The sequence below is a fragment of the Thermobia domestica genome, chromosome 10, assembly GCF_964235325.1.
Source record: "Thermobia domestica chromosome 10, izTheDome1.hap1.1, whole genome shotgun sequence".
Lineage (NCBI taxonomy): Eukaryota > Metazoa > Arthropoda > Insecta > Zygentoma > Lepismatidae > Thermobia > Thermobia domestica.
Genome location: NC_137463.1, coordinates 117,585,651 through 117,598,701, shown reverse-complemented (window position 1 = coordinate 117,598,701; position 13,051 = coordinate 117,585,651). Strand labels below are relative to the sequence as shown.

At 33.3% G+C, this 13,051-nt stretch overlaps 1 protein-coding gene across 2 annotated transcripts in view; it reads left to right on the top strand.

The window, feature by feature from the left end:
* The window catches only part of LOC145662067 (putative fatty acyl-CoA reductase CG5065), a 122,586-nt gene extending 117,058 nt beyond the window's left edge, over positions 1–5,528 (top strand). For both annotated transcript variants that reach the window (XM_081727404.1, XM_081727402.1), the window contains exons 8-9: positions 2,846–3,106; positions 5,259–5,528. In XM_081727404.1, coding sequence (XP_081583530.1) covers positions 2,846–3,106; positions 5,259–5,406 — 409 coding nt within the window. In that variant the 3' untranslated portion in view covers positions 5,407–5,528. The remainder of the gene's footprint in view (positions 1–2,845; positions 3,107–5,258) is intronic.
* The last annotated feature ends 7,523 nt before the right edge of the window (positions 5,529–13,051 follow it).

Here is a 13,051-nt window from a genome sequence, read left to right as displayed (position 1 = left end):
CCTCAGAGCCTCATAGTACGCTTCACCACTGATGAGGACAGCCTCAGGGAAATCCTATGTAATGATTGCAAGCACCTCGAAGATTTTGTCGTAGATTTTGACAGCTCCAAATCAATACATTCAGTGAGTGAACTACGAGTGCAATGATACCGGTAATCTATTTTACTTTGATTGGTTTTGCTTTTATAAAGATGGAGAATTAAGATATTTTATCGTTCGAACATTTGAAAGGATACTTTTTCTTAAAAGCTGAAGATGATGGTAGACAGAATTTGAAAGTAAAGTGGAACCCTAGCGTGAAATATTTATCAATTAGGGTGCCATAATTAACGATATACAGTAAAAAGTTAATATGAATAAACTGTGTTCTGATGAGCAGGCCTACTTTATTGACGTAATGTTGATGGTATGTAATTTTAGAGTTCTTTTAGATCAGTTTGTGTATCCTAAAGTTCCGCTGATTACAGAGATTGAAACAACTAGCTTTAAAAAGCATGTATCGATTTTAGAGTTACCGGCAAGTTTTGATTCACCTCCAGTTCATGTGCTCTCATTTTATTAGTTGTAGTGTAATGATTCTCTATATTCTGTATTTTTAAATTTACATATTAGAATAATAATAAACAACCCTTTTTTCTAACGCATAGGGATGTGCACGAGTCAACCTAAACTCGACTCAAATTCAAGTCGAGTTTCGAGTCGAGTCAAAGGTAATATTTTCGAGTCGAGTTCCGAGCCGATTCACTCTTTTTGGCGTCGAGTTTCGAGTCTAGTCGAGTTTGATAAATGGCTCGCTTGTTTTACTCGCTTTGAAATCATGGCCTGATTACACTGGAAAGCGAAAGCCATGAGAAGTGTAAGCTAAGCAGTAATATAGAATACTTCTAGTATTGCTCACGAGAGGGGACACTGCTCGCATTTCGTCTCGTCTCGATAGCGAGAGCACAAGAGATTCTTTATAACAAGATCAGCTCGGCTCGATTCAACTGAGCCAATGGCTTGAGACGGCTCACTTGCCGTGAACCATCGGCTCAAGCTGGCTTGGTTGGGATGAGACATCTGCTCGGTTCGGCTCAACTGTGCCGAGGGCTCTAGCCGACTCGGTTGGGTGAGCTGTTGGCTCGATTCACTTATCGGTTCGTTTCGATAGTGAATGAGTTATGAGCAGAGGTGCTCGAGTCGTTGACAATTCTAAACCTGGGCCGAGCAGTTTTGAAGATATTTGACCACTGCCCCATAACTTTTAACAATGATTGGCTCGAGCCCGAATACTCAACCTAGACCCTCAACCCAAATTCAGAAGCTCGTGAACAATGTCCTTGACTCCTAGACTTCACGACTACCGAGGTTAGCAATCAACTAGTTTTTTAGTATTGAAATACAAACAGCCTATCATTCATGGTTATACACAGTGTTGTTATAATAATAATAATAATAATAATAATAATATAAGATGTATTAGTAGTAGTATCATTGATAATAATTATATTGTCTATGTAAGATACTTGAAGAGAGTACTCGAAACTACACACCAGATTTGGCTCGACTCGAAACTCGACCCGAATTCGAATAAGTTGGAGGAAAGTTTTCGAGCCGAGTTCTCGGGTCGAGCTCAAAGATATCTGTTTCTAGTCGAATCGAGTTTCAAAGAAAACTCGCTCAAACTCGCTCGTGCCCCTCCCTACGAGTAACGCAGTATTTGCTTTTAGTTAATGTTACATTATATGAAAATGTTCATATAGCTGTCAAGTAAAAGTTTGTTCTTGTATTTACATAAAGCAATTCAGAACGAGCAATAATAATAATAGTAATAATAATAATAGCTTTAGTAATAGTAGAACGGAAAATTGAAGTAAGATTTTTTCAGATATTCAAAGTTTCGGACCTAAAAGTAACGCGTTACTTTTGAAGTAAACTAACAGTTACTTTTTGGGGGGGGCAAGTAACGCGTTACATTTTAAGAGAATGTAAAGTAACTTGTAATGCGTTACATTTTTACAAGTAACTTACCCAACACTGTCTAATACTCACTAATGAAAATATACTATCAAATAATACTAAAGTTTCTTATTTGTAAGTACGGGGGTTTAATTTTTAAGTAAGGTTCGTTTAGAAATAAAAATGAAGTAAGTCAACATTGTGAAAAAATTTTGAATTTGCATACAATTCTTTACTTTTCTACGTAATTTTCTTGTCAGCTTAAGGATTTATCTTAGCGCACTATGAGTTTTGGATACCCTCCTCATAGAACTCTACCATCTGTGATGATGCTCAGTTATTAAACGTTCTTTTCACTTCTTCATCAATGTTTAAGCTTTTGCCGCTTAGGAAGCGGCAACTTGAAATTTGCACATCTGCTGTTTTTGAGAATTTTAGTTTTAACAACTTGCTCCACAGTGTTAGTCATTACAGATGGCCGACCAGAGAACGATTCATCACGGATGTTTTACCGACCTGGCTTGAACATTCTAACCAATTTTCTCACTGGACTGTCATTCATTGCATTGTTGCCATATATCTCACACCTATCAATGAATATTCACAGCTGACATGTATTTGTGCTGTTGGTACTGGATGACTGAACTATGACAGTCGGTTGGTCGCTCAATTTTCTTAAATATGTTAACCTCACACTACTAAGCGTATAGACTTACGGCTGAATACAAATGGCATTTGATTAGGTGCAAGAGATGCCGAAAGCGTGCATGGACACTTATTCTTAAGGATACGTGAAATTCTAAATAGACCTTACTTAAAAATAACCCTCGTAATATCTGTTATTTGCATATGTAACACTGATACGTATGTATCAAGAAATAATAATAATACTTCTTATATCTGGCAGGTACGCTAATATACAGTCAAAATTCAGTGAATTAAGGAGTCAACTACGGTATTTTATAACAACGTACGATTGGTATTTTGATGCCACCAATTTAGATAACGTAAGGAAAGCTTTGAATGATGTGGATAAACAATTATTTAATTTTAACTTTGCCGGAATTGAATGGGATTCATATCTTGAACCATTCATTAAAGGAATCAGGAAACATTTAATGAAAGAACCTCCATCCAGTCACCCAGAGGCTGCTAGTAGACAAAACAAGTAAGTTATCTTTTCATTTTGAACATTATCCATAATTAAAACTATGGGGCCATAATTTTAAACCTCCAGTCACCAAAGAAAAACCACTTCAGATGGCGAAACAGGAACTAGACAAAATTGTTTATTGGGTGTCGCCCACCCCTACACAGATAGAGTCAGCAGTTCAATTGCTGTGAAATAGCGAGCTTTAAAACATAAAGACTGTAGTCGAAGCGCTCGCCATGTGTAATGCAATGCCTTAAGTGTTGATCTTGGAATTTCAGAGAACTCAGCAGACAGCTCAGAAATCGTAATCTACGCCTTTTACGAACCACATTAATCACGTGTTCAGTAAAGTCGTCTGCCGTCATAGTTTTCTATCCTTACCCGCCAACACCCTGTATATTGTAAGTCCTCCTTTAAACTCTCTGCAGCAGTAGTGCATAGTTCACACGAAGTTATCGCCGTAATCCTTATTATAAAATTATGAATTGTGACTGTGTTATGCACTACCGTCTGAAGCAATGAAATTAGATCATGCAGTTCATACTTGTGAGCAGTGCGATTGCACTCGATATGCTTTCAAGCTCATTAATCCACAATGATTGAAGAAAACAGTCTATCGGTTAGGCAGGGTGCAACGATGTCTTATCTCCGTTTCGTCATCTCACTTGGTTGTTGTCTGGCGATTTAACGGAAGTTGAAAAAAATAGATTTCATATATATCTGGGCTGAGAGGTAAACTATGCCAAGTCACTTTTTGGCCGAAATTGAGTTATATTTTTCTTACATTAGTACGAGGGACACTAGGAACGTTTTGAGATATGGACAACTGGGTCGCAGGAAGTAAACAATTTTTCCGTCAATTAACAATCGACGCAATTCAACAAAATATTGTCTTGCAAATACCTTTTTGCTTCTCCTGTGAAATTAATATTTTAAGATTTATATTACTTTAGTTCTCAGACCCAGATATAATAAGCTTCAAAAAATGAAAATTTTCTGTGAAAATAGTGGTTTAATAAGGAAGCATTATTGTTAACCATACATGTTAATGAAAATCCTGAGAAAAAATCTTTCAAACTATTACATGGAACTGTCAATAGTGAAGCTTCTATCTCTTAGTATTGGAATAAATCTGAGGATTCAAGACCTCAATAGTTCTAATCATTCATTAACAACAAAATCATTAAACATAGTAATATCGTAAAAGTATCATCTTTGTATAAAAGAATTAATGGAAAATAACTAGCTGTACATGTGTAAGTTGTTTCATGGTGAATGGTCAGCCTTGTCATCTCTAACACATGAGACTGAGAGTTGGCTGGATCCTATGCTACAATCAGAAATTACATTTCATTTTACGTGTACTAAGGACGTCAAATTTCAAATAATCTATTATTATTATTAAAGCGTATTATTTAAAATATCTAATCGTTACTCATTGTTTCTTTTAGTTTGGTTTCACTTTCTTTTGTAAACCTAAAAATTGATGCATGCTGTATGATCACCATACCAGTAAGGCACTTGCAAAATGACAGTATACTATATGGTTAATGAGGTATAGCCCAAAATTATGAATAACTCTAAAAAATTTAGTTTGTATTTAACCATAACATTGTCCAAAGTTAATATACATATCAAACAATAGATCACATTAACCTGAAGCAAAAAATGACATGAGTGTGAATTCTGATTATTAGTTTTTGAAGGAATAGAGAAGGGTGAATCTTTATGGCGTTAGAAAGTATGTTTCGTTGCCAATCTGATTAAGTTGATAGTTTTTATACTGTTAGAATATATTTTTTATGTACTTGTATACTATATGTGAAGAATATACACTGTTTTTTGTCTTCTTCTAATGATAGTACAGTCATCCACATAAGTACCTGGACCCCTGACTGTAAAACTTGGGGTCCAGGTATATATGTGGGTGACTGTACATATATATCTAACGGTAACACACATACTTTTGGCAGTTACAGTAATAAGCTTATATTCACAGTTATTTTGATCTTAGAAGTATTGTAGTAATTGTAGTAACCAGAAGAATGATATTTACTAAAAGTTGACAATACTTTTTTTCAATATTATGGTATTAGTTATGGCTATAAAATTTGTCATCTCGGTTTTTTAAAAATTTAATTAAAGTTTTTTTTTTCTTTTTGCATAGGTTGTACGTGTTAGATATTGTTGTGAAACTAATACTGCTGTACTTAGGATACAAAACAGTGAAGTTAATCTCCTACTACGTGCTGGGGTTTGAATCTTGTCCAATCATTGATTTCATACTGACAACAACCAAGAAGATGTTGCAATGAAAGACGTCCATCCTTATGAACATAACATCTTACAGCTTCAAAGTCAGAAGGCAATTGTGTTAAAATTGTCTTATTCAGTTAATGTTAGTATATTGTATTGTTATTGTTTTTGATCTAATACAAAGTAAGTACAAATAAAATATATTTTTGATTGCAAAAAGTAGTATATTTTCACCTTAAAGTATATAATTGTGAAAATTTATTCCCTAATGATTGCATAAACTTGTTCACTACATTCTATTCTAAACTGTTTTCAAGTAGTCTAGTACCACGCAATGCTCATCTCTTGTGTGAATAATCACTAATTTGAGACACAATATCTCAGTCTTCTATATCAACCCTTGAAATGACCTTAGCAATATATCTCCGTCAAAGTCAAAAGACCAATCAATTTCGAAAGGGACTAGTTGCTTACGACTGATCGACAAACAATGTGGTCGAGTGGCAGCTGTAACACTCAAAAATAAAAACATATCACATTCACAAATTCTTTCATTAATCTAAACTACAAGATATTTCGAAAGTGATAATTGGAGGTAATTGCAGGGGAATTCAGCTTAAATCAAAATTAATTTAAATAAATTTCATTTTTAACTGGGATCTCAATTTCAACTTACAAAATCATTTCAATGTTTAATCAAATTAATTAGAAAATAAATAGAATATAAAAGATAATTTGAATAACCAGTCAACAAAGTTCTGATTTCTGAATAGATAATTCAACAACCAATAACAACTCCTGAACTTGAAGAAGTTAACGTGTAAATTACAAACTTAAATCAGGACCAAACATTCAATTTAAATTCATCACTTAAATGTTTTTCTGGGTTATTTTTCTGTGTTACCTAACTTCGCTACTTCATTGAAACAACCATTAATTTTCTATTATTTAAAGAAATAATTCGAGAAGTAATTGCTTGAGTGGAAATTTGTAGTTATATCTAAAGCTTTTGTTTGATTCAACTGCGATCTTAATTTGTTCTAATACTACTTCTAAGAAAAACTAGATAACCAAAATCAGTAAATTCTTAAACTCTTACCCTTCAGTAGTACGAAATAAAGGTGACTGACAATTTAATCGCCTTACTCACATACTTGGTAAAACAATTCCTTTGGACTTGACAAATATGATACGTTTCGAGATTGTGAAGCCCTATTTACTCCATTAGTATTGATTTCTATTAAGAATAATCCAATTTATTAATATTCTTAATGTTTAATATGTATTAATTCCAAAGTATTGAACGTTATTCAAATGAACCAAATTTTTGATAAATATTGAATATTTTAATGAGAACTTATTTAAATTAGCGCTGTCACACAAGAATTATTGTCACCTATTAGAATTCCACTCAAATAGTTAGTGAATTTGGAGTGTATTTGCTTCACCGAAGTTAAATTTAGATGCGAATTTACTTTTGATTTACTGTGAAGTTACACTTGTCAAAACACAACTCTTCTAAAATTCCTTTAAAAAGCTTAATTTGACCAAACTGCAGTAAATGATCATATTTAGCGTATCCAGCATTCAATTTATCAGTAATCGCCTTGTAAGCGAGAATTTTAGCAAAAAACTAAAAATCCAGTCCTGTACTTCTCGAACAACTCTTTACATAAAATTTCACAGAACCTTCAAATTTAACTTTTCTGTATTAAATACAATGTCTACACACTATATAAAACACCTTAACGATCTTCACCTTCTTCCCCAATACTTTCAACGTTCACTTTATACAAATGGCCCAATGAAACCTCTCACATTTCAAAAGTTAATAAAACAAAAAGTATTAGAGTTAGAAATTTGTTTATCTAAAAATATAAAACGGTATTGAAAACAGTTTGTTATTATTCCATTCTATTGTATGTTGAAATTACACAGCAATTGACAGTACAATTATTGCAAATAATACCCAATAAAACCACTCACTTTTGATAGGCTGTACCAGTTTCAGTGCATGGGCAAGAGAAGTGGATGTAATCGCTTCCGCTCACATCACCTGCCGTTTTCAATGGTCATTATGATTTAGCACATCGCGCGTACGCAGTCGAAATGTTTCAAAAACAGCTGTAATTACAGTACAAAGAGCTGTTCGCTTAAGGTTTGCTACTCCACATCGGAAATGCACTTGATCGGAAGACTATGTTGCACTGGGTCGAGAACTTCCGAACAACAGGTTCACTGTTGGAATATCAAGGCGGTGAGATAACGTTCTTCAAGGAAGCATGCTGCAGTTGTTTGGCTCCCTAGGGACATTGTAAGGACAGAACAAATCAGAACAAACTAATTACCAACTGTTTTCAATACCATTATATATTTTTAGTAAATAATTATATATCTGCGTTTGTTTTATTAGCCTTTTGTTTTATTTTGCTTTATTTAGCCTTTAAAGTGTGGGAGGTTTTATTAGCTCACCATGTATTTAGACCGTTACAGACATTTTACTATTAAATTTAGAAATTTTACTAATAAAATCAAACTAATTTCTCTTGATTTAAGCTTATCTCATTTCGCAAACTAAAAATAGTGGTTTAAACTGAACTTTAGTTTTATTTTCTTAATTCTTTTTCTCTTTTAATCCACAATTTATTTTAACCTTTTAATCCACTCTTTTCAAACGTACCGTACGATCTTACATATGTGATTTATTTTAATACTTGAAAATTTTCACTACAACTTTCTTGTGGCGATTTGAAATGCCCTACTTCTTGTCTTCAATAATCTTCCTGCCAATTAACTCACCTAAGCAGAAGAAACACAAAAAATGTGATATATTTTAAGAAGCAATTCAGCAAATAATTGCACTCAAAACAATAAAATTGCCATTAAACTTGATATCTATATTTAGTTTCTTCTCTTACTCTACAAGGAGCAGAACACATAATTGTACATATCATGAATTACTCCCTTCCACGTAACCATAGAAATACGCACGCAGTCTTCATGTAAATCGGACGATAATATAAAACCCACAATAACCAGAACAAACGCGTTATGGAGAGAAAAGGAAGGCGTTTTTTTTCCTCCCTCTCCGCAAACACGTCAACGAAGCACAGCGCTAGTTCAGACGAAGTAGTTTTCAATTACGTTAACCCAAATGCAACATTAAGAAATTAATTCTTTTTAACTTCTCTCGAAACCAAACCATAATAAATGTTTATTGACTACATAAACGTTATTAGTTAAATATGTATAATACATTTTTCTATAAAACAACCAATACTGAACTCATTATTTTAAATATGTGAAAACAATTCATGATATAACGTGAACTTTTTTTAACAGAAATAATATTTTTATTTTTCTTCTGTTTTGTTTTTCTATAGAAAACTTTCAGAATAATAGGTAGTAATTTTAAGAACGCTGCAAGATGCACCCACACAAAAAATTATACCAATTTTTTTAGTATAGGAGATCTTTCCTATTTTCATCAATTTTAAGAACGAAAGTTCAATTTATTTTGACTTCACCCTAACACAACCGTTCATAGTTACACAATTTTAAATAAATTTTCCTTTACAATCCGATATTATTTATTCAACTCCGAAATTTTTGACACATCCAGTATATTTTTCCCTCTTTATTAGGGCTCCTTCCACCATCTGGCTGTTCGACGTAACCCAAATGGACTCAATTCCTAAAAACCGTAGAAGATACTCTGGCCCTCAGATATACATCAGTTTAATCAAAAGATATCTAAAATCTTTAAAGTAGACAAAGATTCAGCTAGGACATCATCAAAGGAACATACTAGAAATGAAAATATCACAAAATATCTGGTACAAAATATCTTATCGTAGCAACTAACATCGAAAAGCCAAAGAAAAAATCAAAGTAAATATCTAGAAAACATAGTTCTTGTCATTATATTGTATGCAAATATAAAGAAATATTTGAGGGAAAAATAAATGAACGATTGAATACTGGTAAATAAAGAACACTACATAAAATTTGAACTTCATAATAGGTGCAGATCATTCGATATCATACAGATAGTGAGTTCGAGAGGTATAAGATGGAAGAGAGACATGTTCATAGGATACATAGCGTTCTTGTTGAGAAGCCTGTGCGAAGGTCAACTAACAAGATCAAAAAAGTAATATGATAGATCTAAAGGTAATGGATGACAATATTTTCCATAGATTGATCAGCATAGGATTGAGTTAATGGTGAGCTTTTATTTCTGTGATAAGCCTTTGTAGAAATGTAGAAACTGTTACCTTTCTCGGTGTAAAAATATCTAATAAATTCAATTGGGAGCCTCGTATAGAGCATATAAAAACTAAGTTAAGCAAACTGTGTAATGTAATTAGATGCGTAAGAGAGAAGATTAATATACAACTAAGTGTATATGTTACTCAAGTTTTTATTCTATAATAAAGTATGGGTTGATGTTTTGGGGAAATACTCCCTTAAGTTTTGTCATTTTTAAATTATAGATGAAAGTGGTAAGGATCGTAGCAGGAGTAGAATAGAGCTCACCATGCAGAAATATTTTTAAAGAGCTTGAAATAATGACTCTTCTTTCGATATATTTGTTTCAAATATTAACATATCTTTTTTTAAAAAAAAGTACTGAATTTATTGTCAACAAAGATATACACAGTTACAATTTTACAAAAAAAGAAAAAAGAAAAATAAAATAAATAAAAATAAAAATAAATGATAAATGATGAGGATACTGATGTGTTTTGTATGATGTTCACTTTCCTTAAGACTATGGTTGCGTGAATGTGTCACTGACTGGTGACCGCGAACCCACCGGGCCCAGACGGGTAAGCTGTCAACACTCATTGACCCATCCACCAAACCAATCATCCCCGGAAAATTGAACTCAAATTTGACCCAAAATGTGAAGATTTCCAAGCCTCCTTCATTCTCACTCACAGTCCGGTATCCAAATCTGCAGTTCATCATCTGCATCCCATCACGAGATAGGTTGCGGACCACAATCTTACCGATACAAGACACCGACCTAAGAGTGAAACTAGCAATGAGTGCTTCGGAGATCTGAATGTTTGTATTTACTAACCCAGATAAAAAAAAGAAAAAATCTCAAAACTGAATTCTGAATAGCGCAACGGAACTGAATTTTGTACTCTAAATGCCTAAAATGAATTTAGTTGATTTTAACGAAGTGAATTTTCTGTCAGGTTTGTTATTTCAACCCCGGTCACACTAAGTGAAATCAATTTCGTATGTTTTCAAACAATAAACTTTGATTTTTGTCACACTGTTTACGAACTGCTTTCAAAATTTGTATACTACATATTAACAATACACAACTGAGTTGAATTTTACTACGTAATACTAAATAATGAGCTTTGCACTTGAAAAAGAAAAGTTTTTGTTTCGGCTCGTACATTTTATTTATGCTAATTTTCAGTATGACAAGAAGATAAACAAACACAAGGAAAAGTTGACATGGTTGGTAATCGGGATGAAATCTTTAACACATCTGAATGAAAGAGTTAAAATACAACATTGAATAAAATGACACCTGATCTTTCCCATCTCGTGAGTATTACTTTACACGTATTTAATTTCTGTTGGCTGTGAAACAACTCTGTATATTATGACACTTACTAAGAAGACAGACTAATCACACAATGAATACTCTATACTACGTACATATATATCACTTGTCGTGTCTGTGCGCTATATACTAGTTTCCCCTTTCTTTTGTATTATTCTCGGTCGATGTTGTGCAAGTGGGGCCAGCACAGAGGATTTATACCGATAGGATGACTTCCTTGTACAAGCTTAGGCCTATCCGCCTTTCCCTTTTCACAACAAATTTCAGCGATATAGAGAAAATACACACATTAGGAAAATATTCAAATAAAATGTATACTTAACCTAAAATCCCTAAACCTATCTAACCTAACTTAACCTAACACATAAAAATCACTTCCAAGAAACATATATTTTATTAGTATATATCATGCACAGCCTTTACTAAGGACGTATTAAATGGCCAAAATTATCAAAATATGTTCTTAAAATCTGAACTTCTGTTTACTCATGATGGGAATTCAGAATACGAAACGAATATTTCACCGTTCACAAACATCTCCCATTACCAATAGCCGTATGTGGCACCCTTGTCATCAATGTGAGCCGAAAGTTTTTGTAAACATTTGTCTCATCATATCCAATCTAAAGTAAATGTGAGCCTAGAAAAACCAGAGAATTAATTTGCATTGTGATATCGAGCAGTACGGAAAATTTTGGTGTTTACATATCTAAAGTATAATTTTGGGGAAAATGTATGTACCCGGAGAGTACACACATTTCATGAACTGTTTATGACAATCGTCAAACCCTGAACTTAAAGAAAGAAAACCCCCCATTGAGCGAGCAGTGCTTGTCACATCTCGAATTTGTATACAATATAACTTAGGGAAAACGACGCAGTTTAGCACATTATGTTAGGCATCACAACACCAAAAGAATAACACATCTCCAATCTAATGATGAAAATTTTTCAGATAAAGTTCGTCCGAAAACAACAATTTGGATTACCTTCTACAGCACTTACTTGTTGAAATCTTTCATAGAAAAATAGATGTTTTACTTTCCTACCCTGTCAATCCTTGCCAGGCTTTTCAAAGAAAATATCCTACACCACTACTCGGCTGAGTAGTTTCACGGTGACTCCTAAAAAATGGATTTTTCTGGCCACTGCTTCTAATCCAGGTAGCGAGGCTCTACACCAAAATGGCTTACGTCAACCACTCACGCTCTGACGTATAAGTTTGTTCTCACTGTAGCCACTCCATCGTCCATTGAGCACAGCAACCACTCACTGCATTCGTATATGTCCAAAGACATGAAAAGCCTCAACTATTTTTGTGTTGTCACTTTTAAAAATTCTATTTTCCACGTTTTATATCGACGAGGATAATCTTACGTCCACATCTTAACACTGCTTCTGGTAAAAGACAAAGACAATGGGAAGAAGATCCCTAATTGGAGGATTATTATGACGTAACTATAGGATGATAGGTTTTCTCCCGAGATCAAAGAAAGCCGAAAATCTCAACCACATCTGTGATTGCGGTTGATCCAATCACAGATAATTTAGATTAAACAAAGAGATGCTTCAAGAAGCTATTATGGCTGACTTTACAAATGTGAAATTTTAAAGAAGATTTATGAAATAAAAATTTTGATTTCTTTTGAGGATCCCCTAAGCCAAAAATATCTATGAAAATACACTGGAAAGGATTCAAAACGACCGGATATGACATTATTTTCTAAAGTAACACTAGATTTTGTCTAAATATATGAATATTATCCAATATAGATATATATAACCATATATTTTCATCTAAATACACTAAAATCATTATTTCAATCAACTTTACGCAAAATTTGCGATCTACGTGAAAATTGAGTAAACAACTAATTATATTTTTTTTCAAAAGTTCAATAAATATAAAATTCCTATATATATACTGGTTGCTCAAAACTTCCGGGCAATGTTACATTATACAATGTATATGGTAACAACAATACAAGAAGTAAAGAAGATATTCACTTGCTATATACGGTACAAACATATATAATAAATCCGTCACACATAAAGATACTCTATAAAAGCACCGTATAATCTGCCTCCACCATGTATAGAAAACTAGGTTT